This window comes from Myxocyprinus asiaticus, chromosome 37 (assembly GCF_019703515.2).
Source record: "Myxocyprinus asiaticus isolate MX2 ecotype Aquarium Trade chromosome 37, UBuf_Myxa_2, whole genome shotgun sequence".
Classification (NCBI taxonomy): Eukaryota; Metazoa; Chordata; class Actinopteri; order Cypriniformes; family Catostomidae; genus Myxocyprinus; species Myxocyprinus asiaticus.
Genome location: NC_059380.1, coordinates 34,262,045 through 34,288,990, shown reverse-complemented (window position 1 = coordinate 34,288,990; position 26,946 = coordinate 34,262,045). Strand labels below are relative to the sequence as shown.

Here is a 26,946-nt window from a genome sequence, read left to right as displayed (position 1 = left end):
AAGCTTTCTTCTGATTAATAAAACTACTATGCAAGGATAAAATAAAAGGCAGAAATATTTGCTAGTCAAATACCAATCAATTTTCAATAGAACATTAAAACCACACAGTCAACATTATTAACAAATGATTCCATTTAGTATGATTAAACTGAATTCTTACCCACACATAGTTTTTTCTGTAAAAACATAAGATGGTATAACATGACTGAGATGCATAAAATTAAGTGTTCTTTCTGAAAATATACACATCAGCCAATGTAACACAGACTTGTTTTCAATTACAGTGTTAAGTGCCAAAAACAAATAATACCACAAGAAAAAAAAAAAAAAGTGTTTTGCTACTACTGAATGATATTTTTCCTGATACAAGCTGCTGAAATATGGACTTTGGTAATGTTACCAAATTCCACATTAACCAAGTAGTCAACTCAGAGAATTCACACAAACATTTAAAATGACGCTGACATACTAAATATCACAAACTATATGGCTGAAGGAGGAAGTTTTCAGTTGTCCTTCCCTAAAAGGTGACTAAGTTGACAATGGTGTTCAGGTAGTGCAAAAAAAAATTCCTATTATGAAGGCTAATGCAAAAGGCACTTAAAAGGAACATTTCACCCAAAAATGAAAATTCTTCATTTACTCACCCTCATGCCATCCAAGATGTGCATGACTTCTGCTGAACACAAACGAAGATTTTTTGAAAAATATCTCAGCTCTGTTGGTCCATTCAATGCAAGTAAATGGTGGCTAGATCTCTGAAGCTCCAAAAAGCATATAAAGACAGCAAAACAGTAATGTATACAACTCCAGTGATTTACTCAATGGCTTCAGAAGTGATATTATAGATGGGGGGGGGGGGTTGAGGGAGGGGACAGATCAATATTTAAATCCTTTTTTACTATAAATGTTCACTTTTACTTCCACATTCTTTTGTTTTTGGCGATTTGCATAGACCTTATTCACGGTAGCGCCATCTTTGATTTTTAATGGGAATGACAACGAGGCTGTGTGGGACAGACATCTCTTCAATGGCACGAACGGTATTAAGCTGTAAAAATCTCCTTGATCACATCTGATTTTCCACAACTCATGTTGTCTGGAGTTCTTTGTCTACTGAATGTTCTTAGAAAGATATTTTTTCAATGTTTTGTCCGTGGAACGATCCAGAAATGCTTTAAACAGCAGTACAATCCATTGAAGAGACTGTACATCTATCCCTCACAGCCTCGTTGTCATTCCTATTAAAAATCAAAGATGGTGCTGCTGTGACTAAGGTCAATTCTTCGTGCATATCGCCACCTACAGGACAGGGAGGAGAACATGCAGTAAAAAAGGACTTGAATATTGATCTGTTTCTCACCCACCTCTAAAATATCACGTCTGAAGCCAAAGATTAAACCACTGGAGTCATATGGATTACTTTTATGCTGCCTTAATGTGCTTTTTAGAGCTTCAAAGTTCTAGCCGCAATTCACTTGAATGGAATGGACCAAGACAGCTGAAATATTTTTCTAAAAATCTTCGTTTGTGTTCCGCAGAAGAAAGTTATACACATTTGGGATGGCATGAGGGTGAGAAAATAATGAGAGAATTTTCATTTTGGGGTGAACTATTCTTTTAAACAAATAAATAGTAAAAAAAAAACAACAGCAAAAAACTGCACAGAAATACAAGCTTTAAAATGTCTACAGCAAGATATTAGTGTGCTAGTGTAAGTGATTCATAAGGTCTGATTTATGTAGTGAATATTTTTAGAGTTATTGAAAAGCAGGTCATCTTAATATTAAATTATACAAATGTATACATAAACATCAGTAACCTAGAACACAAGTCTTCACTGCACACTTACGATAGTTGCAAGCTGCTACTGATCTAATATTAAAATTTGGCTTATTTTTTGGCTTTGCTTTAGAAGACCTGCTTGAAAGCATTTGCTTCTGACAGTGCCATCCAAACAGTCACTAAACCATTGTTGAAATAGGAAAAAATGATAATTATAAAGAAATGATGAATATTTAGCATTTATATTGTAGTGGACTACGCTGCATTAAGCTATAAATAAAGCCTTTGCAAATTTAAGTGTAGTTTCTTTTCAATGTGTCAACATGAACAAACGGTGATGTCCTCTACTTTTTGAATGACTTGAGAGGAGAAGAAGGAACCCGTCTTGTTTAATTAGGCGCTTGAAACTCCTTCCTCTGTGCTGGGTGGTGGATTGGCTGGTTTATGAAACGGGGTCTCCTTATAGATGAACCAGCAGTTTCCTGCCCATAAGATGAGGTTTAGAAATCCAAAAAGCTGGACGAAGCAGAAAAGAGAAATGTCCATTAAGTATCATCATTTTTGGTGCACTGTCCATTTAACTAGGCTTAATTCAAGGAATAAGACCAGAATTACAGTTATCAATGGCGCTTACCACAGAGGCATTGAGACGGCCCATAGCAGGGTAGCTTTTGGCTATGCATAAACCTTGCGGACATGCCAGTATTAGGGTATCAGGACTAGTAGCATTCTTGACATCTGTTAAACCTTTAGCCCAGGCTGAGGAAGAGACCAGCCACAAGAAGGCAAAGATTCCGGTCACAATCAAATCCTAGAGAGAAAACAGAGGAAAGTTTGGCAAACCAATCCTTGATGAGGTAAATGACAGAATGGCAGCAAGAACACTATTATAAAAGAAAACAATGTTCAATAAAAAGTTTATTATTTGATAATTATTGGAATAAACAATTGTTCCAACAGGTAATAAATACTGCAAACCCTTAAGTTGTCATTACTGGAAATATCAAGTTGTCTTAATTAGGCATTACCTGAAATGTAAAAAGTTCTGGACTCGTAACTCAAACATCTAAGTTCATTGAACTTATTTATCTTAGAAATCCATACTTAAGATTTTAAGGGTTAATAACTCAAACAATTAAGTACAAAATGGCGGCTATGGGGAATTATTTAAATACGTTTCCTTGGTCAAAGGGAACATATGGGGGCATGTAAATAGTTATTATTAAGAATTCATAGAGGTTTAAGCTCTTTTGTAATATTATTTATGTTATTTTGCAAATACAGTAGTTGTCTCATGTGATGTCACCATTAGGGTGTTCTGTGTCCTGTTTGGTCAAGTTGGACCCTGTTACCTCTATCTCAGTATTCTTTGTGCATGTGCTACTGAAGTACAGGCATATATGGATTTCTGTAGAGAAATAAAGTTTATTTAATGATAGACTAAGAATCAGTTATCATCCTTATTTCAGCTGTGCTATTGTTTGATCTAAAATTGAATTCAATTCAATTCAAATTAACAACAGTAGAAACAACTATATTTAAATTACAAATCTGAGTGAAGTCTATTTGCATCTTAACTTAAATGATTAAGTTTATTCTATATGAACTCCAAGTTAATTTAACTAAATTGCATACGTTTGGGGAGTCCATTACTTAATTCAGTTAAAAGAACAAGATTACTAAATCAATCGAGTAGAGTCAACTTATTAAGGTTTTCAGCTATTCTAATGGTATGTGGTTTACGGTTGCTAAGCAATGTAGCTACTTGGCGCCTTGTAGTGCGTTCACATCATGTTGGAATTACTCTAATTAGGAGATACAAATAAAAAGTGCTTACACCTTCAAAGAACTCATAATTACAAGTTGTAAACTATGGCAGCGGCCTGAACAGTTAAAGGAATAGTTCACCCAGAATGAAAAGTCTCTCATCATTTACTCACCCTCATGTCATTCCAGATGTTTATGACTTTCTTTCTTCTGCAGAACACAAATTAAGATTTTTAGAAGAATATTTCAGCTCTGTAGGTCCAGACAAGGCAAGTGAATGGGTTCCAAAATGTTGACGCTCCAAAAAGCACATAAAAGGCATCATAAAAGTAATCCATGCGACTCATATGACGTTGTTTTAAGCCATATCGTTAGAAGTGATATGACAGGTTTGGATGAGAAAAAAAATCAATATTTAAGTCCTTTTTTAGTTAGAAATTATTCTCCCTGCCCAGTAGGGGGCGATATGCATGAAGAATGTGAATCACCAAAAACACAAGGATAATGTGAAAGTGAAAGTTAAAGTGGAGACTGAGCAGGGAGGAGAATTTATTAAATTTTTTTCTCCCCAATTTGGAATGCCCAATTCCCAATGCGCTCCAAGTCCTCATGGTGGCGTAGTGACTCGCCTTAATCCGGGTGGCGGAGGACAAATCTCAGTTGCCTCCGCGTCTGAGACCGTCAATCCACGCATCTTATCATGTGGCTTTTTGACCGCGGAGATGTAGCATGTGTGGAGGCCCACGCTATTCTCCGCAGCATCCACGCATGTGCCCCACCGAGAGCGAGAACCACACATTATAGTGACCACGAGGAGGTAACCCCATACGACTCTACCCTCCCTAGCAACCGGGCCAATTTGGTTGCTTAGGGGACCTGGCTGGAGTCACTCAGCTCGCCCTGGATTCGAACTCGCAACTCCAGGGGTCTTAGTCAGCGTCAATTCTCGCTGAGCTACCCAGGCCCTGGGAGGAGAATGTCTAGTAAAAACGGACATCTGTTTCTCACTCACACCTGTCATTTTGGTTCTGAAGACATTGATTTAACCACTGGAGTGTTATGGATTACTTTTATATTGACGTGATTTTTGGAGCTTCAAAATTTTGGCACCCATTAACTTGCATTGTATGGCCCAAAAGAGCTGAGAAATTCTTCTAAAAATCTTCATTTGAGTTCTGCTGAAGGAAGTCAAACACATCTGGGATTTTTGGGTGAACTATCCCTTTACAAGTAGTTTACACATATTTCTGTTTATCATGCCTTTTTTTTATTTTATTTTTTTATAGCCACTGTTACCAGGAGTGCTTTCTTTGTACTTAAACATTTTTCAGGAACATATGGAGGCAAAATAATATAGTGATTAAATAGTTTGTTTACATCTACAACAAAACCACACACGGATTTGTTTTGCCATTATGAGTGCTGCCATAGAAATAGATAATGTTGATTATTACAACATTTTATTTAGACTTGTCCCTCCTTTAAAAAAAAAAAAAAAAAGCAAAAATCAAGGTTACAGAGAGGCACTTACAATGTAAGTCGATGGGGCCAATTTGTGGAGGGTTAAAAAGGCATAATTTTAAAGCTTATCATTTTATGAAAGCACATATATTAATTGTTCTTTTAAAACTTGTTGCCATGGCAACGAAGTTGTAAAATTGCATATAACTGCACAGAAGAGGTTAGCAATTTTATCATACTAAAATCATGTTAACGCGCATATTGTTTACATCTTGCTGCTATACTTTTAAAACAGTGAGAATTTTAACGTTTATGGATTGGCCCCCATTCACTTCCATTATTACTGCACTCACTGTAACTCAGATTTGTAATGTTTTTTTAAATATTTGTTTTATTTTTAGAAAATTAGGGACACGTGGAAATGACTTTTTGTGGTTATCAACATTATGCCACAAATGCGGTCAATTAACCTTAACTTGTATTAAAATTCCTTTAATCCAGTAGTAACCAATCTAAAAATCCCCAAATATTTTAACATAAATGTTAAGACTTCATTTTTTATAATACATTTTTGTACATTTTTTTTTACGAGTTTATTATGCCTACATCACTGGTTTCATGACATAAAATTACAAGTACTCAATAAGGAACAAAAGATTGCAAATGAAAAGTTAAGGGAACTTCTATTTTTGTGCTTTTGACTTAATGGCGCACACTTGAGTAAAAAGTCCTTCGTGCTTGATTGTCATCATAGAGTTAGGTATCTGTGACAGCACTATACTCTGAAAACAAACAAAAATGTCAGATTCTTTGTTTAGCCAATCAGAAAACTTTGAGGTGTTTTCTGCCTGTCAATCATATACGAGCAATACAAGGCAGCCCATATATGAGCAGCAGGAAGCGGAGATAATGATAGTTGGAAGCATATCATTCAAGTTAAACACCAAATTCATCTGTTACTAGTTTGATGTGTGAGAGTTGTCATTGCTTTTGATGACACTGCTGCTCTCCTGCTCCATCTCAGATTACAACAGTCTAAACGGAAAACTGGATGGCGGAATTTTGGAATGAGGGGCCGTGTCTTATTCTGCAGGCAAGTCTGGTGGAAGTATTGGGACAGCTAACATGGCTTAAATGATATTGTAAAATCTAGACATACTTACAATGGTCGGGCCACGATTAGACTCTCTGTAAACCTGCTGGTAGCCCAAGTACAGGATGAGGGTAAAGGTGCAATACAGGAAGCCAAAGACGCCCACACAGACAAAGAATTCAGCTGATGAGGAGTAATCTCCCTGCAGGAAAGTGGTATTCTTGCTCCCATTGCAATTATGAATTTCATATGGTTTACTTGGAAGCCTAAGAAGTAGAAGCCACTTGATTACTACACCCAATTTAATTCTCTTCTCTCTTTGTTTGGTTATGATTTTATATCCTATATTTTTATATCCATTTTATTTTACATATTACTCTGTCCATTTTATTTTCATGTATCTTATGTATGCATGTAAACATGGGTGGGTGGCTGGGTGAATATATGGAATGATGGACAGATAGACAGAAAGACAGAGATACAGACAGACTGATGGATAGACACAGAGAGACACACGGATAGACACAAACAGACAAGACACAATCAGACAGATATGGACAGAAAGACAGACAGACAAATGACAGACAGACAAGACAGATAGATAGATGAAAGACAGACAGGCATATAGACACAGACAGATGATAGACAGACAGACAGACAGACAGACATAGACAGATAAACAAACAGACAGACAGACAGACAGATATATAGAGACACAAACAGACACAAACAGACACAGACAGATAGACACAGGCAGACAGATAAACACAGACAGACAAACAGACACACAGACACAGACAGGCTGATAGATGACAGAAAGACAGAGACAGACAGACAGATGGCCAGATAGACAGACAGATGGACAGACAGACATATAGATAGACAGACAAACGGCTAGACAGAGACAGACAGACTTTTTTAAATCACTGCGTAAACACAGATTTAAAAAGGTGCTATATAAAGCACAACTAACAAATGAATTAAAAACTTTTACAAGGGTGCAAAACTAATGTTTATTTCTTCAAGGGTGTTAACATTCAAAAGTGAATGATTACTAAAGCAAAGAAAATGTGTATTTTATTTAAATTGTAATAGAGATGCGGTAATTTCACCTAAAAGGATATGCAAAATTAGCAATAACATCTGTTTTGTCACAGGTTATGGTGAAGACACTGGATCCGATAAAACCACCAGTGGTAGCAAAGGCACAAATGGTGAAAACCTAAAAAAAAAACAAAAAAAAACATGAATAATCACGATTAAGATCTTTGGGTGCACTATTCCTTTAAGAAACGTCAACAGCAACAAATGGATGCGGTCCAATCAGTGACTCTTTAGCAAAATATTATGAGAATAGGACTTTAAAATACTCAAACATGAATTTAATATGGCTTTGCAACTGTTTTGGATTCTACGTCTGTGCGTGGCAATAGCTGAAGTCACATTATCAGAGCCGTCTTCACATGCCTTCTTCCAGACAACCACTACATCTGTTAATGATCCTCCAACTCTCTCTTTCTCTTTTCCCTAGCTCGCTCTTTCTCTCACTGACTCACATATCCTGACGCGTTCTTCACCGCTTTCCTTTTACAAACGCCCTACTTCCACAAAGGAAGTGGCTTCTGCAGACACTTGTAAGAACAACAGTAGCAGAGCTTTGATTTATAGATTTTTCAGCCAGCGCTTTCAAAATTGATGACCTACAGTACATGCAGTTTCTAAGTATTTTCTCTCTTTCTAAGGCGCTTTAGCTGTCTGAATACACACTGCTACTGTGCTAAAGTGACAGGGCACAAAGCAATGATGATATAAGACAAGACATTATTAAATGGGACATCGTGTGTATTAAAAAACCTTTTGGACCTTGGATTCAGCAAGCTGATTATGAATTCTATGCGTGAAGTAATAGTTCCCCTAAATATGACATTCCTGTAAGCATTTACTCACCCTCATGTTGTTCCAAACCTGTATAAATTTCTTCTGTGGAACACAGAGATGTTTTGAATAATGTTCAAACTGCTTCTTTCCGTACAACTAAAGGCCTATTCACACCAAGCCCAAAATTGCGATTGTTGTAAATGATATTTTGAATACAAGCAATTGATTTCTATGGAGCTATTCACACCTGGCCTGATAAATTGTCCACCGACAAACTTTTTGTTTTTTACGGACCGACCAATGACATATGAGCTTTTTGTCATGTTTCCAAGGTCACTACTGCTGCATAATCCAGCACATTGGTGGCGCAAATCAACCAGCAAAAAAAGAAGAAACACTGGCACTGGGCATGCTGCTGATGAGTTAACTTTACCCCCCCCCCCTCCAAAAAATTGCATACTTAAAACAACATATTCGCAGTTTATGAATGCTTTGAATTACAAAAATAAACCAAGTCTGTTTTTGAAAGTTGCTAATAATATAAGTACATATTATATATCTGCATAAATATAAAAGACACCGGAGTGTATTCCTGCACTCTTTTTACTCGTCTCACATACAGAAACACAACTTTCAATGCAAATATGAAGTAAATAAATAATATAGAAGCTGTGAGCTCATGCTTTCTTTAAATAAAAAAAAAATTAACGTGCTGATATTTTATAATATACCTGATGTTTTGTCTTGATGTACATTATTTAACTTGTATTAAATTCACTGTACCTGTTATACAGTCCTATGAAAAAGCCCTCATCCTGATTTCTTCTGTTTTTGTGTATATCTCATACTAAATTGTTTCAAAAATTCAAACAAAATCTAACACAAAACAGAGGCAAACTGAGTAAACACAAAATACAGTTTTTAAAAGATAATTGTATTTACTGAAGCAAAAAAGTTATCCAATACCAACCAATATGTGAAAAAGCATTTTCCCCTATCCCCACATCTATGAAACTGCATTCATAATGGGGTTCAGCTGGACTAGACACATCCAGGCCTGATTACTGCCAGCCCTGTTCAATCAAATCATCACCTAAACAGAACTTTTTCAGCAGCATGAAGTTGGCTAAAAGATCTCACCCACTAGCACACTATGCCAAGGTCGAAAGAAATTCCAGAAATGATGAGGGAAAAGGTGATTGAAATACATCAGTCTGGGAAGGGTTACAAAGCTATTTCAAAGGCTCTGGGACTCCAAAGAACCACAGTGACAGCCATTATCCCCAAATGGAGAAAACTTGGCACAGTAGTGAACCTTCCCAGAAGTGGCCGACCTTGCAGGAAAAATCCTCCAAGAGTACAGCGACGACTCATCCAGGAAGTCACAAAAAGCCATGGACAACATCCAAGGAACTGCAGCGCTCTCTCGCATCAATAAAGGTCACTGTTCATGAATCCACTATGAGAAAGACACTGGCCAAAAATGGCATTCATGGAAGAGTGGCGAGGCGAAAACCACTGCTAACCCAGAAGAACATTAAGGCTTGTTTGAATTTTGCCAAAACACACCTTAATGATCCTCAAACTTTTGGGAGAATGTTCTGTGGACTGTTTGGAAGAAGGGTTCCATTTCATCTGGTGTAAATCAAACAGAATTTCACAAAAAGATAATCATACCTACGGTCAAACATGGTGGTGGTAGTGTGATGGTGTGGGAATGCTTTACTGCTTCAGGGCCAGGGTGACTTGCAATAATTGATGGAAACATGAATTCTGCTCTCAATCAGAAAATCCTAAAAGCAGAACGTCCGGTCATCAGTCCATGAGCTGAAGCTCAAGCATAACTGGATTATGCAGCAAGACAATGATCCAAAGCATAGCAGTAAGTCCACCTCTGAATGGCTCAAAAGAAGCAAAATTAAAGTTTTGGAGTGGTTTTAGTCAAAGTCCTGACTTGAACCCGATTGAGATGCTGTGGCAGGACCTTAAACGGACAGTTCATGTTCGAAAACCCTCCAATGTGGCTGAACTAAAGCATGTGATATATATATATATATATTTGTAAACTGTATTTTGTGTCTACTCAGGTTGCCTTTGTTTTTTGCTATTACTTGTTTGAAGATCTAAAACAATTTAGTACGAAAAATCCACAAAAACAGAAGAAATCAGGAAGGGTGCAAATACTTTCACAGCACTGTATTTCCTGGCATTAAAAATAGCAGTGAGTTTTGGCAAATCGATTAGACTAGGCCTGTAGTAAAATACTGCACAAAAATATTTCATATGCGTATTTTACTATAAGCGTAGTCTAGGGCTAAAACGATTAGTCGATGTTAACGACAACATCGACAATTAAAAATTGTCTACAAAAATTTGTGTCGAATAATCGTTTGATCTCATTTAACGTAACATGAGATCAAATTAAACTCTAACGATGACGAGTGAGAGCTGCACTGCAGTTCGCGCCTGACTGAGCAGGGGAAGAATTACACAGCTCACAGTCCAGATGCACTCTAAACTTTCCAAACAGCTTCAGGTGATGTAGATCGCAAAGTACGAGGGAATCATACAAAAATACCAAATAAGTAAATACAAAAGCACTCTCGTTCTGGAATAAGCTGAGCCGGAGCTCTTTAAAGGAAACTCCCCGGCGTTACATCTTTAATGCAGTTATATTTAATGCGTTATAGCTTTATTAAAGTTCAAATAATATGGAAGCAGATCATGTAAATAACTACAAACTCCAAAACTGCCATTTCTCTGTGTGGTCAGTGCCTCTATGAGTTGCGCGAATGTCCCGATCTAAGGGGGAGAGACTGAAACTGCACCCGGCCGAGGCACACTTTGTCGAGGGGATGCTCATTCCTCGAGCATACGTGCTTGCTGCAGCTAGATTAATAGGAGAGAGTTTTTTTTTTTTTGAGAGTTAAAGATGGATTGAAGTGAACAAAAAGGTGAGAGAGGGTAGTCTTCACCCCATTATACACTGCAACAAAATACATTTTTGATTTGTTTTGGCTTGTTTTCCAATATAAATATCTAAAAAAAAAAGATATCTGAGAATGTTGAATGTAATATTAAAAATACAAATATTTTAAAGTTGCAATATGTAACATTTTTCATGAAATATTTGCCTTTATTTGCAAATGTGGCTTGTAACGCAACTTAAAAAATGAGCCCTTCCCGGACTTCCTAGGTTGCCTATTAAAGCCTGTAGACTGATTTTCATGCAAAGGGAGCGGGTCGCTTTTGCCGGGAAAATCCAAAGGATGTGATGTTTATGCGCGCTCCCGAGAGCCTTGCCTCAGTGTTTCTCTTCCGCGATTCAACAGCGACAACAATCTGCAACACTAGGTAACGTTATCTTAGAGATGGAATCCAGCAAACGTCCGGCTCCCAGCACAACACCGACTCCTACACAAACTCGGAGTAAGCCAAAAAACAAACAAACATTTATCTACTGAATCCCGTCTGGCTAAGCGGAAATGTGATCGTGGTCGAGCGAAAACTAGAGTGAACATCGGTAGGGTATTTGAATCCTGGAGGGACCTTCGTTCGGTTTTGGGGATCAAAACCGATCCTGAATTGGCATTCTTCTTATTGGACAGGTAAGCTTACAAAACTGCAAAGCATGTGAAATATAGTGCCATAAGGATTGATCTGTGTAATTATAGCTAACTTGCAAGCTACCTTGCTTTGTAACTTTCAAATAATTTCAATGATCTTCTCTTTATACTAAAAGTCAGGTTAATGTCAATGTTAATCTGTAATTATTCATCAAGGTAAACTACAATAACACATGAAATGAATGCTAGACAATGTTCAAGATAATGCAAAAAGCTCCATTCTTTAGTGTAACGTAACTTGGTTATACAGAAAATATATACATTCTATTATTATAAAACAATAGCGCATCGATATATCAAAATGACAGTTGTGATGGAATCACATCAATACTGAATTGTGTTAACATATTTATAAATGTACAGTCTATTTCATAAATAGCTATTGTCATCATCCACCAAATTTAGCTAACAGCTATTGATAAAGCTGGCTAGCTAGCTGACACCGACATTGACTGCATTTATACGATAGCCTATGTATCATGCAAAGAAAAGTGATTACTTCAAACTACAGTCTTGCATAGTCAAACCTATATCCACACTTTGTTTTAACCCTGTTCCAGCACTGGAGAGTCAAATATAATATACAGTCTCAAAGTTTGTAGTAAAACAATCATAACTGTGTAATTTTAATTATGCTTCCTCATCTGTCAGCATGATGTCGGTGAATCACGTTCAGCCTCTTTGTACGTTACGTCATTGTTTTGGTCGATGCTCGCTCGCATCCCTATGAAGTGTGTGCGCGAGCAGGAGCAACAGGTAGCTGGCTGCAGTTCACTTAACAGCCACAGGTGTCATTAATAACAAGGGTTTCTGAATCTTACATACTGCACCTTTAAAATATCTCAAAATCATTTAAAAGATTAATTCACCTGAGAAGCATCATATAAGATATTTAGACTTGCTTTTAGAGAATAGATCTTGAATATAAGTGTATTTTGTCTTCACTTCACTCGCAGAAGTATACCCAAATGATAAAATACACTTATATACGAAATAAACTTATATTTAAGATACATTCTCTTAAAGCCCAAGTCTAAATATCTTATATGTTGCTTCACAAGCAAATGTATCTTGTTTTAAGGATTTTTAGATAATTTTAAATGGAAAACAAGACAAAAACATGATAATATGATTTGTTTTGTTTTTGCAGTGAATTGTTTTTTACTGAATTAAACTTAATAAAAAGCATTATTTCAGTGAATGTCATTTGGAGGTATTTTTAAAAGATGGTTTTGTCCTCATTATTGTTAGTAAGCATGTTTAAAACAACCTTTTTAAGTCGGGGCACAAGCTGAATAATTGGTTAAGAGCTAATGATTAATCGTTGCAATAATCGGCGAATTGTCGAATAATCGTTCTAATAATCGTTAGATTAATCGATTATCAAAATAATTGTTAGTTACAGCCCTAGTGTAGTCTAAATGAATTGCTGAACCTTCCTATTTTTAATGCAAGGATAATACAACACAAGTATTGGTGTAACAGTGCTCTTTTGCTCATCATGCACAAGAAACCCTGAGTTCAATAAAAATATACAATGATTAAATAACTTAAAAGCTGTTAAGAGAGTGGAACCTGTGTTTTACTTTTTTTGTAAAGTTCTGTGCATCATATTTTATACTAGCCAATCTGTTTTTACTTCATGTACACTATTCCACGTAAGGGATGTAATGGTGTCAAGGTTTTACGGTATACAAAGGTTTTAAAAAGAGATGGTTATCAAACCGCTGACATTTATAATTCACAGTATTGCATTCACGGTTTTACTTTGATTTGTATTTTTTTTTTTTAAATCCAAGTAAAGGAATTAAAGTTTCCATTGTAAATATCAGTAACGGCTACATTTACAAAGCATCACATAAACTTGATAAAATCAATCTCTAAACTGTGACCTATGTCTCCTGTTTCACTGCACGACAGTGCGCAGTGCACTAAAACGTCAAAGTCTGAACCTTTATTTCCCTCCAGCAAGCGGTTGAAGTCCACGGTGTGGGAATATTATAGTTATTTAAATGACCAACAAGGCTTCATCAATGTTGATGGTCAGCCAATTTGTAAACTTTGTCAAAAAAAGTGTCATCAGAATCAGAGCTGATCAAAATTGGAGCAGCAGCGCAGTTCCCTCCCTCTCTCTCGGCCTCTCACTTACTCACTCGTGCATGTGTTTGTGTGTGTGCACGGGTCATGTCTTTTGCACTCTTTGTATGGTGGAATTTAATGACAATCGTAGCGCAACAAGATCACCCACAAATGCAACAACAGCATGAAACGTGAACACCAGTGAAGTGGTAGGTCTACTGCATCTAAACAGTTTAACGTTTTTAGAAACTTGCCAGTCAGACACTTGTGGAAGTGCGAGAAAAACAGCACATCCCAAAAATTCTAGAAATTGTGTTTTTATCTTGAATGTAAATCTGTATATTGTGTTAAAATATGCAAAGAACAGAGATGTTTGGTGCAAAACAATAGAAAAACGAGTGGTTTTAATGTTATCATAAAGGAGGAGAACAAGATGACAGGGGGATTTTTTCCTGTCTTACCATTATTATTATTATATTTCAAAACAGCATAAAAGTATTTCACTCTGCATTGTTTTTCCTTTATTCACAAGATGCACCTAACGGGAAATACCTGGGGAAAATGTTTTTTATTTTAATATAGGTTTATTTTTTATCATTTATTATGTTGCTTGCATTAAAAAAATTATTTAGGGATGGCATCAACACACTATAAAGATTTAAAATATATTGATTTGTCCATCCAGAAAAATGCCTCAACATTACATCCTAGGCCATCAGCCACACTGTAAATCCCAACTCATCCATGACACAAAATTTTAGTGTAGAGTCAACACAAATGGTCAGAAATGTCAAAACAACATAAACATTTTATGTTCACTTGACACAAAAACACATATCATGTTAGTTTGACATTTTTTTAATATTAAGTCAACAAGTTTTCATTTTTGAGTTAACTGTTCTAAGATTTATAAAGCACATATAGCCTAATGTGCTCTAGTTCAATTAGTTCAATTAACAACACACATTGTGCACTAAATTTAAACAGTCGAAATTTATTGTTTTTATGTAGTCATTTTGCTATTCAGTAAAATGAACACTTCGCTCACTTCACTGTTGTGTAACTTAAAATCTCTGACTTATACCAAGCAAAGTGATCGCAAAAGCATAACTTGCAAGACAACAAAAATAAATCAAGCAAGTGCACTTTGAAACTGGCATGCAGGACCTCAGACATAATGGTAAAATTATAGGCAGTTTAGGCAGAAAGTTAATGTGAAAGTTACTTATTTACCAAAATGAAATAAAAAAATACAAATGTTCAATGTTCATGACATTTATTGTGCATGATGTGCAATGTAAAAGTCAGATAGTGAAGGGAAATAGTTTGTTTTTAAAGGAAAGCTGCAAATTTGTCTAGATTTGAAATTTTAGGCTGCCACCAAAAGGTAACCTAGGAGGTTATTAACTGACACTTTGATCGGGCCGCTGCCAGCCAATCACAGCCAGCAGGACACGATCGTATTCAGTTTGTTGGTGCCGCTGGACTGACTCGAGCACAGTGGATTCTAGAGAGGCTCGCATCGAACCTAAACGGTAGAGTTATAAAATTATTTTTTTTATAAATTTTTTTGTATCGTTGTATAGCTAAAGTTAAGATGTTACATAGGTATGTGTAATATTTGACCAGAAATATCCAGACTTTGACATGCTTAGAATTGCAGTGATATTCAATCAACAACCGATTACCTGAGGAAGAACAGCGTCACTTCACCTTGCAATCTGCCTTTTGCCATTAACTTTTGTCATGTCTAATAATGCACTTTAGTTTGTTAATACAGACTACATGCCATCTGTCATGAACCTGACAGTGATAGTTGTAAAGAATTTCTCAACAACATCTTTCCCTATTTTTTTCCCGAATACCTTAAATTTATGATAGAATTTAACTAAATTTTCAATTGCAAATTGCCTTTAAATTTTATCTGACACTGCATGCTCCTGCGTGCACTTTGTAGTTCATATGGCTGTGTGTGCCATGGAGGTGACATGCAGTACTATACAAAGTAACTGCAGATTAATGATGTTTTGTTGTTGTTGTTGTTTATTTGATGGAAATCATGCAGTCATTTTCAATTTTTGATACCCACAAAAACAATTTTAACCATTTTTTCATTTTTATTTATTTTTTCAGATTGAAGGAAATAATTCAGTGAATTGATAGACAGAAGTGTGTAGTCACACCACATTCATAGCATATCAACTCGTAACAACTTGCGAGTGTTCACATCACAGGGCAACTCAAGACTGTTGTGATTACAGTGTTGGTGAGGTAAGGATTAGAAATAATGTGCCTTGACAGTGTAACACCTTATCACTGAATCTGGGTTTAATGACTTTCCATTATGGACTCTGGCTAATGTGAGATATCTGTATTTTCTTGATTTTGCAAAACGTTAGTGGCTGTACCTGATTTCCACTCAGTTGACATGCCACAGAGAAGGGGGTTTTATTTTTTTGTTCAGGAGACTTGGCCAGCTGTTTTCCAGGAAAAGCTACAATCTTGCAAAACTTCAAGGAAGGTCTACACCAAGGACTGGTAAGTGTATCAGTAACATCTCTTGACTTCTTTTTATTCTTTGATACTATGTTTTAACAGTGTAGAACTGTTATAGAAGTTAGCAGTCATGCAGGCCACAGCAAATTCTTTTTTCAATCCACATTTTTGCAGATTATGCCAAAGTTCCAAATTGTGTGGACTTGTAAACTCTGCGATTTCCAATGTCAATCTAAAAACAGTCTTCTCCATCATTATCATCTTGTACATAGTCAGCATAGCAAAATGAGTCCCTTGCAGTGTTTATATGACACCTGTGTGTGCACCTTTGATTCATATAATGCACTGAAAATTCATCTTTCCATAGATGAAATGCATGTATTTATAGAGTATGCAGTTCATTTGTTATTATTTTATCACTGTGTGTTTTTATATATTTATACTTAGTTGTTTGTTTTTGTTAACAAAGAGATACACAAACTATGAGATATTAATATTGATGTTGAGAGGGGGTGATTGAGGTGACATTGCTTTTGTCAGGTTTTTGCAGAATACCAACGTATCAGCAACCAGCAGCTGCTGCAAGTTGAACTGTTTGCTGCACTGGATCAACACACAGATTGTTTGCTGACTATAGACAGAGGTATGCAGGGAAAATCTGGTTGAAGTGCCCAGAAGATCTCTTCCATCTTGAAGGTATATTCTCAGGTAAATAATCTTCTAATGCTCTGAGCCAATCCAAAGGATTCGTTTTATGGCTGACTCTGGGCATGTTTTAATGGATCAATATTGGCTATAATAATGAAATCCTATTCTTTCTTTACTTAACTGTAATGTGTAAACTGTTGCAGTGCTGTTCTCCTTTACAACAACCTACACAGTGCAGCATTTCACTGCATATGCAAGTGAAAATAAGTGTTCCTGCTTTTCACTCAGCCCAAAGTGCCCAATTTTTCTATCGTTCTTCTGGGACACTAAACTAGTTATTTTTCCTGTCCTCTTTAAGAAAGCTACAATCCTTCATAGCTTCAACCAAATTAGTGCGAGTATATGAATGTGAAACATTATTTGGGTGTATGAGGGACTAAGTTCTGACATCACAGTTGGTAAAATGCACAGACTGTAACTAACCGATACTCTCCCCTCTCTTTTTTGTACCCTGCTCTTTCATTTTAAGATTAATTTAAGTTTTAAAGGGCATCAGTATCAGGATCAAGAAGTTTGTATAAAATAAGATGTGTCAAATTTGGTATCTATTACTGATATTCATGGTGTCCGACACATATTTATTCAACACAAAGATAAATAAAGTATTGGACTATAAATAAATGAAGATCAGAACTCTGTATGAGCATATACCTGATGTTAAAGGCCTGTTAAAGGACGGTCAGGGTCAGAAAAAAGAAAAATCATCTCAATCCAAGACTGGCTGATGCAAGGTGGCAGTACATGTGATTGGTATTTTAGCATTTTGTATTTTTTTTTTCCTTTATGTTTTACTGCAGCAAACACGAGACATCAATGTGGACCGGATTGCAGTACTGCATTACCTACCAGCACTGCTCCAAGAACAGAGAGCTGTTCTACACTTGCAAGGTGGGTTTTAACTGACAGATTTAAACTGATAATACAAGTTCCACGTTTACCAAAAGTAAAAAACAAAAAAAAAAAATCTCTGTGACGCGCTTCCCGACGACGACTCCACGTGATGCATGACCTTACCAACAGTTTACATCATCCCTCTCATGAGCGCGCGTCACAGAGGTGTAAGGAAGTGAACATTTGTAGTTAAAAAGTATATAAGTATTGTTTTGTTTCTAAAAATAATCAATCGTTTGGGTTCAGAAGAACTTTATTTGTCAACTGGAGTCCTGTGGATTATTTTGATGCACCCCAAATATGCATTTTGGACCGTCAAAAAATGGAGGATATTCACTTGCACTGTTTAAAGGAGGAGGCCAGAAATGAAATCCTAAAAATCTTAAATTCTGTTTTGATGAAGAAATAAACTCAGATACATCTTGGATGGCCTGAGGGCGAGTAAATTATCAGCAAATTTTCTTTTTTGGGTGAACTATCCCTTTAATGTTCTTCAATGAGCTGTCATGTTTTGCAGTTTGCACAATTAAAAAAGAACATTTCAAACACAAAGAACACTTTCATAATTTTTCTTTATTGTGTTATTCTTATGTTATTTCATATTAGCAGTTAGACTGTAGAAACAACATGAACTGCAACATGAGAGTTTGTAAGCATAGTATAATGTTCTGAGATTCATAATTTTAAATTATGTGTTCCAAACTAGATATTTTATGCTTAATGCACGCAATGACTGGATGGATGTTTTATAACTGGACATTGTTGTGTGCAGTCGTTTCCAAAAAAGCTTTTGAGTATGCGAATTAGAATTTAGCTGAAAAAAAAAAAAAAATAATGTTAATTTAACATTAAAATTAAAATATATAAATGTTGTTTGCATGTAAAATTACTAAGTTGTGACACATAATTTTATTTGTGTTTAGTAAACTTCTAATACTTTTAGCAAGGCACCTTAATACCACGGTATTTTTTGTGAAGGTTATCGTATTGTGAACATTTCATACCGTTACACCCATATTCCACGTGTATTTAGCACTGTAACTTGTATTATATTATCCTGGCAATAAAAAAAAAAAAAAAAAAAAGAGAAGCTGGGTTTGGGAGGTTGTTTGTAATATACTCGTAGCAAAATACATATGCATTAATAAAGACACGGGATGTACATTTATACAACAGCGCTCTTTACTCACTTCACTCGCAGAAAAAACACAGATTCTATATTTCTTCAAACTACATGTAAACGTGGAAAGAACATAATAGAACATAATGAAGCAGTTATACCAAATTAGGTAAATAAACGCTTTTATTGTATTAAATATATTTATCTCATGAATTGACAGCTGAATGCTGAAAGGTAAGTGCAGGTTAAAACAGAATAAATATATTTGTTAAACAGTGTCATCAACTGTAATGGGGATAAATTGATTTTCATTGTTTTCATTTCGGTCCCAGTGTAAATAGACCTTTCATCGGCAGTTCGTCTCACAAATTTGTCTCTAGTGGATTTGGTGTGAATAGGCCTTAAAGCATACAGTGACCATGGACCATTAAGCTCCAACAAGGAGAAAAAAGCTCCATAAAAGTAGACCCCATGACTTGCACTATATTCAAAGTCTTCTGGAGCCGAATGATAGCTTTATGTGAGGAACAGAATGAAATTTAAGTCCTGTTTGCAAAAAATGCTCCCCTCTGACATAGCATGTGAAAACATGATTTGAGAGGCCAAGATCTTTAGCAAATAATGACTTTTCAAAATTTCTGACCGTTCCTATTTTAGCGCTGAACAAAACATGACATTCATTAAAACATCTCCTTGTGTGTTCAGAAGTCATTTAGGTTTGGAACAACATGAGGGTGTCAGTGGACATAAAACACAAATATTCAAACCACTGGTAGTTCACCAAGTTAAAGATCAACCTTTACTTGTAGGCTACATATTAAAGAATTGTGTGATCACTAAAGAGTACTCAGTGGAACCCCCAAGACTTTTTAAGAAATAATTCAGGAACATTTGAGTCATTCTGTTAAACAATGACAACAATGGTGAAATGCAAGACTTCCCTCTGGAACAGAAGTCTTCTAGCAAAAATGTGGTGGTATATAATATTCTATGCTATGTTTGTGTGTATACTTTTCTGTTTTTTTCTTTTACTTTTCTTTTAGGAAAAGAATCGGTGATGATCTGGGGGTGCTTCAACAAGGCTAGAATCAGGCAGATTCGTCTTTGTGAAGGATGCATGTATCAAGCCACAAACAAGGTTCTCCTGGAAGAAAATTTGCTTCCTTCTGCTCTTACAATGTTCCCCAACTCTGAGGATTGTTTTTTCCAGCAGGACAATGCTCCATGCCACACAGCCAGGTCAATCAAGGTGTGGATGGAGGACCACCAGATCAAGACACTGTCATGGCCAGCCCAATCTCCAGACCTGAACCCAACTGAAAACTCTGGAATGTGATCAAGAGGAAGATGGATGGCCACAAGCCATCAAACAAAGCCGAGCTGCTTGAATTTTTGCACCAGGAGTGGCACCCAACAGCAGTGTGAAAGACTGTAGAGAGCATGCCAAGATGCATGAAAGCTGTGATTGAAAATCAGGGTTATTCCACCAAATATTGATTTCTGAACTCTTCCTAAATTAAAACTTTAGTATTGTGTTGTTTAAAAATGAATATGAACTTGTTGTTTTTGCATTTTTCAAGGTTTGAAAACACTGCATCTTTTTTGTTATTTTGACCAGTTGTCATTTTCTGCAAACAAATGCACTAAATGTCAATATTTTTATTTGGAATTTGGGAGAACTGTTGTCAGTACCTTATAGAATAAAACAAAAATGTTAATTTTACTCAAACACATACCTATAAATAGTAAATCCAGAGAAACTGATAATTTTGCAGTGGTCTCTTAATATTTTCCAGAGCTGTATATACACCGATCAGCCACAACATTAAAACTACCTACCTAAATTTGTGTAGGTCCCCCTCGTGCCACCAAAACAGCGCCAACCCGCATCACAGAATAGCATTCGGAGATGATATTCTTCTCACCACAATTGTACAAAGCAGTTATCCGAGTTACTGTAGACTTTCAGTTCGAACCAGTCTGGCCATTCTCTGTTGACCTCTCTCATCAACAAGGCATTTCCGTCCACAGAACTGCCGCTCACTGGATGTTTTTTGTTTTTGGCACCATTTGAAGTAAATTCCAGAGACTGTTGTGCGTGAAAATCCCAGGAGAGCAGCAGTTACATAAATACTCAAACCAGCCCATCTGGCACCAACAATCATCCATGCGATTATCTAATCAGCCAATCGTGTGGCAGCAGTGCATAAAATCATGCAGATACGGTCCAGGTGCTGCAGTTAATGTTCACATCAACCATCAGAATGGGGAAAAATGTGATCTCAGTGATTTGGACCATGGCATGATTGTTGGTGCCAGACAGGCTGGTTTTAGTATTTCTGTAACTGCTGATCTCCTGGGATTTTCACGCACAACAGTCTCTAGAATTTACTCCAAATGGTGCCAAAAACAAAAAAACATCCAGTGAGCGGCAATTCTGTGGACAGACAAAGTCTAAGGTAACTCAGATATCCGCTCTGTACAATTGTGGTGAGAATAGCATATCAGAATGCTATTCTGAGGTGCAAATTGGTGCCGATTTGGTGGCACGAGGGGGACCTACACAATATTGGGCAGGTGGTTTTAATGTTGTGGCTGATCGGTGTATTTTAGGGCTGTCAATTGATTAAATTTTAATCAAATGTATTATTCCCATTAATAAAATTAAACAAATAATAGCATATCAATATTTGCTGAGCAAGGTGCCCAAAATAAAGATAATTCAATATAAAAAATAAAAAATTCAAATAATCATAATATTCAATAAATATATTCAGATTTAAATATATTGTAATATTGTGGCGGATGAGTAAAGCATTGATTATACAAAGTGGATTTAGAAGCAATTATATTGCTTATTCCCACTGAACATACCTACAGCTGACAGCATTCCACTTCCCACTGAGTTGGTCAATTTGGAGTTCTTGCATTTCATCTGCACTATATTTAATTGTTTGGACTATGTACATATGCATCAGATGGACGCTTTTGGAGCGTCTTGCTGGTTTTCAGCATCATAAAAGCCAAGATTTTAGGACACTGTGTCAAGTAGTTTAAACTTTTGAAATCGCATCTCGAGAGCCTTGCATCCTGTTGTGCTTCATCCAGTTGTCTGGCTCTCATTCTGTGGCTGCGCTGCTTCTGACGTTTGTTGAGACGCACTGACTGCACCCTGCTGACGCAGCTTGTAAAAACACAAAGTTACATGTACTTCAAGCTTAAATTGCTCTGATGGTAGTAAAATACGTATTTTTATTATGGAATTTATGTATGTCATGGGGCATGATTAATTGCATTAATTTTTATGTAATTACTTATTAAATCGATAGCCCTAATATAGATTTGTTATACATGAATGCTATATATAATATATAAAAACACAACCAATCCACAAAGAAGGTGTCTTTCTGGTGAGAAAGAAATTGGGCACACAGTCTTTACCCTGGCACAACTTCGGCTTAATTTCTGGTTGGTGTGTGGTGAAGGTGCTTAATGCAGAGCAGCACAGCAAAAAGGGTGCCTGGCACCAAGCAGAACCATATGAAGGCTGGTGCAACATTCACGCTGGAACATACCTACATGCAGCAAGTGACTATTAAAGAGTACCTTTGTGTGAATGAACTGCCTCTGCCAGCACTGCCTTTATGATCAGTGATTAGCTCACCTGTTAGCAGCCAATACTTAGTCTCTATTGTAGAATTTTTACTAGGAGCTCTCGGTTGTAGTGGTTAATAAACAACCCCATAACCACATGCTGATTCTGTAGGGAGTGGCTGACATTCTCTCTTTACAAGTAAATAATGGGTTTAACTGCTGGTTTCCTCCAGATTTTATGCTACTCAGAACATTTTTTACAAAAATGCTTATGAAGGGATCTAAACCATATCCTCCTCCACATGACAGCCATTTTCACACAAATTACACCAGGGTAGGATGCGTTACACCTTAAAGCGGTACAACAATTTATGCCCTAGTGGGAGAAAGAGTAATTAAAGGGGTCTCCACTTTTAAGCAGCACCTAAGCAACACTGATTAAATTACAGAAATTCCATTACCTTCCATACGATGCAACCAATACAACAGTACTGTGTCTATTTGCACACTTTCTTATGTCTGCACCCTATACAAATGCATAGCAAATGTCAGCAATGATAATGACTTGCAAAGACAAGGCAAAATTGTGTGCAAAAATGTTTACACAGCAGGTCTGGCAAAAGTGAAAGAGGCACAGACCTTCTAGGTGAGAGTAAAAAAAAAAAGAAAAAAAAGATCTCTCTCTAAAAAACAAAGGCCCAGACCAAACTTTTTTAAGTATTCACACAGTTAAAGGGATAGTTCACCCAAAAATTCTCTCATCATTTACTCACCCTCTTGCCATCCCAGATGTGTATAACTTTCTTTCTTCTGCAGAACACAAGTGAAGATTTTTAAAAGAATATCTCAGCTCTGTAGGTCCATACAATGCAAGTGAATGTGACAAAAACTTTGAAGGTTCAAATCTCACAAATGCTGCATAAAGGTAACACGTAAGACCCCAGTGGTTTAATCCATGTCTTCTGAAGTGATCCAATTGGTTTTAGGTGAGAACAGACCAAAATGTAACTCCTTTGCACTGTACAGCTTGCCATTGCAGTCTTTAGACACGATGACTTCCTAGCGCCATCTACCGCTCTGCACATTCGTCAAGAACTAGGAAGTCTAATCGAGCTTGAAATCATGATCGTGACTATGTAACCGGTCCTGCTCGACCCGCTCTGAGTGGGATTTGAACCAGCGTCAGCCAGCATGGGAGGCGGGCGCTCTAACGAGGAGACAAAAGGCTACAGTCTCTAGCGTCAGTCACTAGTGCACCTCTTGAGGCCAGGGGAGTGAGATTTACAGATACCGCACAGCTATCACATACCAGCTGGCTCCCGTTACATCTGGAGACTGCAATGGCAAAAATCTACAGTGAAAGGATTTACATTTTGGTCTGTTCTCAACCAAAACAGATTAGATTGCTTCAGAGGAAATTGAATAAAACACTGGAGTTGTATGGATTACTTTTATACTGCCTTAATGTGCTTTTTTGGAGCTTCAAAGTTTTGTTCACCATTCACTTGCATTGTATAGACCTACAGAGCCGAGATATTCTTCTAAAAATCTTTGTTTGTGAAGAAGAAACAAAAATCAAACACATCTGGGATGGTATGTTGGTGAGTAAACAATGAGATAATTTTAATTTTGGGTGAACTATGCCTTCAAGGCATTAATTCAATTCTGTATGGTAAAATTTTATGGCCCGGTGTTGTGCCGAAATGTCATTCCCTAGTGTCCTTATGTTTAGGGGTGGGGTTTAGGGATAGGGACCAATGACTCCCTACTATTGTTATGGTTAGGGGTGGGTGTAGGGATAGGCTTTAGAGATAAGGACCAATCAGGTAGCAGGGAGTCAAAATCTGGCGGGGAGTCAAATTTTGGCACACCGGTCAATGGAATACCACTCCAGTTAACTATTTGTGTGGCAGCAGTTGGCATGCTTTTCTGCAGACATGCAACATCACTTCTAAAAATGTTTCAAACAGACTGCGTCTATGCAGGTTATGGGGTACAGTGTCACATATCAACATTGAAATTTGCAGCCGTTAGCTTACACTTCCTGGCTTGTAAACTATATCCGATCAACTATATATAAATTCATTCTAGTCTGCACCCAAATGGGGGACAAACAAAAATATTAAACGATAAAATAGCCAAGAACTGTTACAAAGAAATCTCCTGTTTCTGAAATGGTTCATTCTCATAAAGAAACGATCCCTGATTTATTATTATAATTTAAGTTTATTTACTTAAGGCAACAAAATATCTGCACATAAGACCAGACTGACTTTAACTTGAATCCAAAAGCTGACTGAGAGGATAATTGTGTATCCTCTGCTCCAGCCTGATTTCTTTGTAGGTTAATGAACTAAAAATTGAGTCAAGGCCTAGTTACCCACATCAGCCTGCAAACCCAGCAAATAGGTGTTTTATAGCATAGAGCTTTTCCATTGTTTGTCGTGGTATATTTAGTATTAGTCTTAAGTCCACCATATAAGAGCCTTTAAATGTGGATGGGCCAAACAGGACTATCTTGGTTGCTGCTTGCGTTGGCTATGTAAACACAATGTATTTCTCAAAGGACAGTGAGAAAGGCAGGACTTGTATAAATTTGCATTACATTTGTATGCTTGAGAGGATTTCTACAGCCTAAACGGATGATCTCGTAACACACCTAAAGATATGACTAGATGACTTTAAATTGATAATGTTTTTACATTGATAATTTTTTTCCAAGTTGACATCTCATGAGTGTTACCTCTTACTGATACAACAGCACCATATGCGACTGCAATGTTTGCTCAAACGCTTGTATCAACGTGTAATGGCACAAGTACACGAATATGATCATGTAATACAGCCTGCTACTGTCAAAGCGCGCAACAATGTTGCAACTGTCATAATGGAGGCTATCATTAAGATACAATGAAACATTTTCATCTGTTGAAAGCAGGAACTCACCCACTCCAAGATTCGTATAAATCCCAGCGGTTCTTTCACGGGAGCCAGATCAAGACTAAAACCCGACATGACTTTCTGTAAAAGGAGAAAATAAAGATCAAACCTTATTTTTAACCTCTCTGCTTTCCTTTAAGCCCATACAACGTTTTAGTCCATGCGTTCTTCTATCAAGAATCGATAGTAAACTCGCAGACATGATGTTTATGTTGATGGATACTGCGTTAGAATTAGCTATTAAATTATCCCAAATCGATTTTCTTCAGGAGACAAGGTGAAGATCGCCAAACTCCACTGACTTACGGCAGGGCGAGTTGTTTTATTACCTGCACGTTTTCCATGTTTAAAGTATTTTGTTGTTTTCTTCGCTGTTAGAAAAGACGTTCCAGGGCAAGTGTCCGATTTCGTTACTAACGACAGAAAAGGAGAATGATATTCAAGGTTCGATAGCGCGAAAAACAGAGGACTTGCGTCGACCAACTTGTCAAACTTTCTACTTGTGAAACACGTGATTGCAACTTTCTCTTAAAGTGACACGCACACATAAATGCGCCGCGGCCACTGTTTTATCTTGTTACGAAATCATTCATTTGTGTCAGAAACTTAATGAATCTGATGTTTAAATGAGGTTTTAAAACAGAAAAGAAACCGCAATTTAAATGACAATATAAATGCAGTCACACGCCAGATGGTGTCCACGATGCTCGTTTGTTTAGTTTTTTAAAGGTGCACTCAGTCATTTTTTAATGTATGTTGTCTTGGGGCGGGGATGCAGCATCATTCAAATGCAATAGTTTTCAGTTAATGATGCCATTGTTGAAATGCACTATTTACAGTCAGCCATGATTAGTTTAATCCACTTGTGAAAATATCCAAGAACAAGTTGGTTACTGAGATTAAGCAGGTAGTGTTTGGCTAGTCATGTGATTCCAACATGGCAGCCCCTGTGAGGGGACCTTCTCCATGTAGAATAAAACTGCTTTTATCCACCTTATTTTTCAGCGTGATTAGGGTGCCGCCATTATCCTCCTTGAATGTGGACTTCTTCCGGGATAAGCCACCTCCAGCTATTTTAGTGACACAAAAATACTACATTATGTTGCTTATAATGCAGGCTGGGAATATATATAATCATATTATCATTTATCATTATTTGTATAAACACACTGGTTTATAGCGCAAATAGTTTGACCGTTTATCGCATTTTGCCATCGTTTTATCACACGCTGTTGCACATGCAGGATGAATGAGAGATCTGGCACTGCGCGTTGTTTGAAATAAATAAAGGCAACATCTGAGGTTTTGCAGATAAATACATTTACATTTTACATTTACATTTATTCATTTGGCAGACGCTTTTATCCAAAGCGACTTACAAGAGAGGAAAACATAAGCGAATCATCTTAGGAGATATGAATGGAGGTATACATGTATACTGAATGGAGGTATACATGTAGACATTAAAAAACTGCATCGTCACACTCTCGATAAAGTAAGAAGCAGAT

General features: G+C 36.8%; 1 protein-coding gene across 1 annotated transcript; it reads right to left on the bottom strand.

Annotated features, from left to right (window-relative positions):
- Positions 1–114: 114 nt before the first annotated feature.
- Positions 115–25,946, bottom strand: LOC127427721 (synaptophysin-like protein 1). The gene is made up of 6 exons (XM_051675509.1): positions 25,768–25,946; positions 25,445–25,519; positions 7,219–7,328; positions 6,177–6,372; positions 2,420–2,596; positions 115–2,301 (listed from the first exon to the last, which is right to left on the bottom strand). The coding sequence occupies exons 1-6, from the start codon at positions 25,780–25,782 to the stop codon at positions 2,179–2,181; spliced, it is 696 nt and encodes a 231-aa protein (XP_051531469.1). The 5' UTR covers positions 25,783–25,946; the 3' UTR covers positions 115–2,178.
- Between the last annotated feature and the right edge of the window lie 1,000 nt (positions 25,947–26,946).

Bases quoted from the DNA above. Each gene is read 5' to 3' on its own strand.
- LOC127427721 (XM_051675509.1), bottom strand. The intron at 7,329-25,444 runs GTGAGTTCCTGC...TTTTTTTTTTAG, and splicing joins TTATACGAATCTTGGAGTGG to GTTTTCACCATTTGTGCCTT. The intron at 2,597-6,176 runs GTAAGTATGTCT...TTTTCTCTCTAG, and splicing joins CTAATCGTGGCCCGACCATT to GATTTGATTGTGACCGGAAT.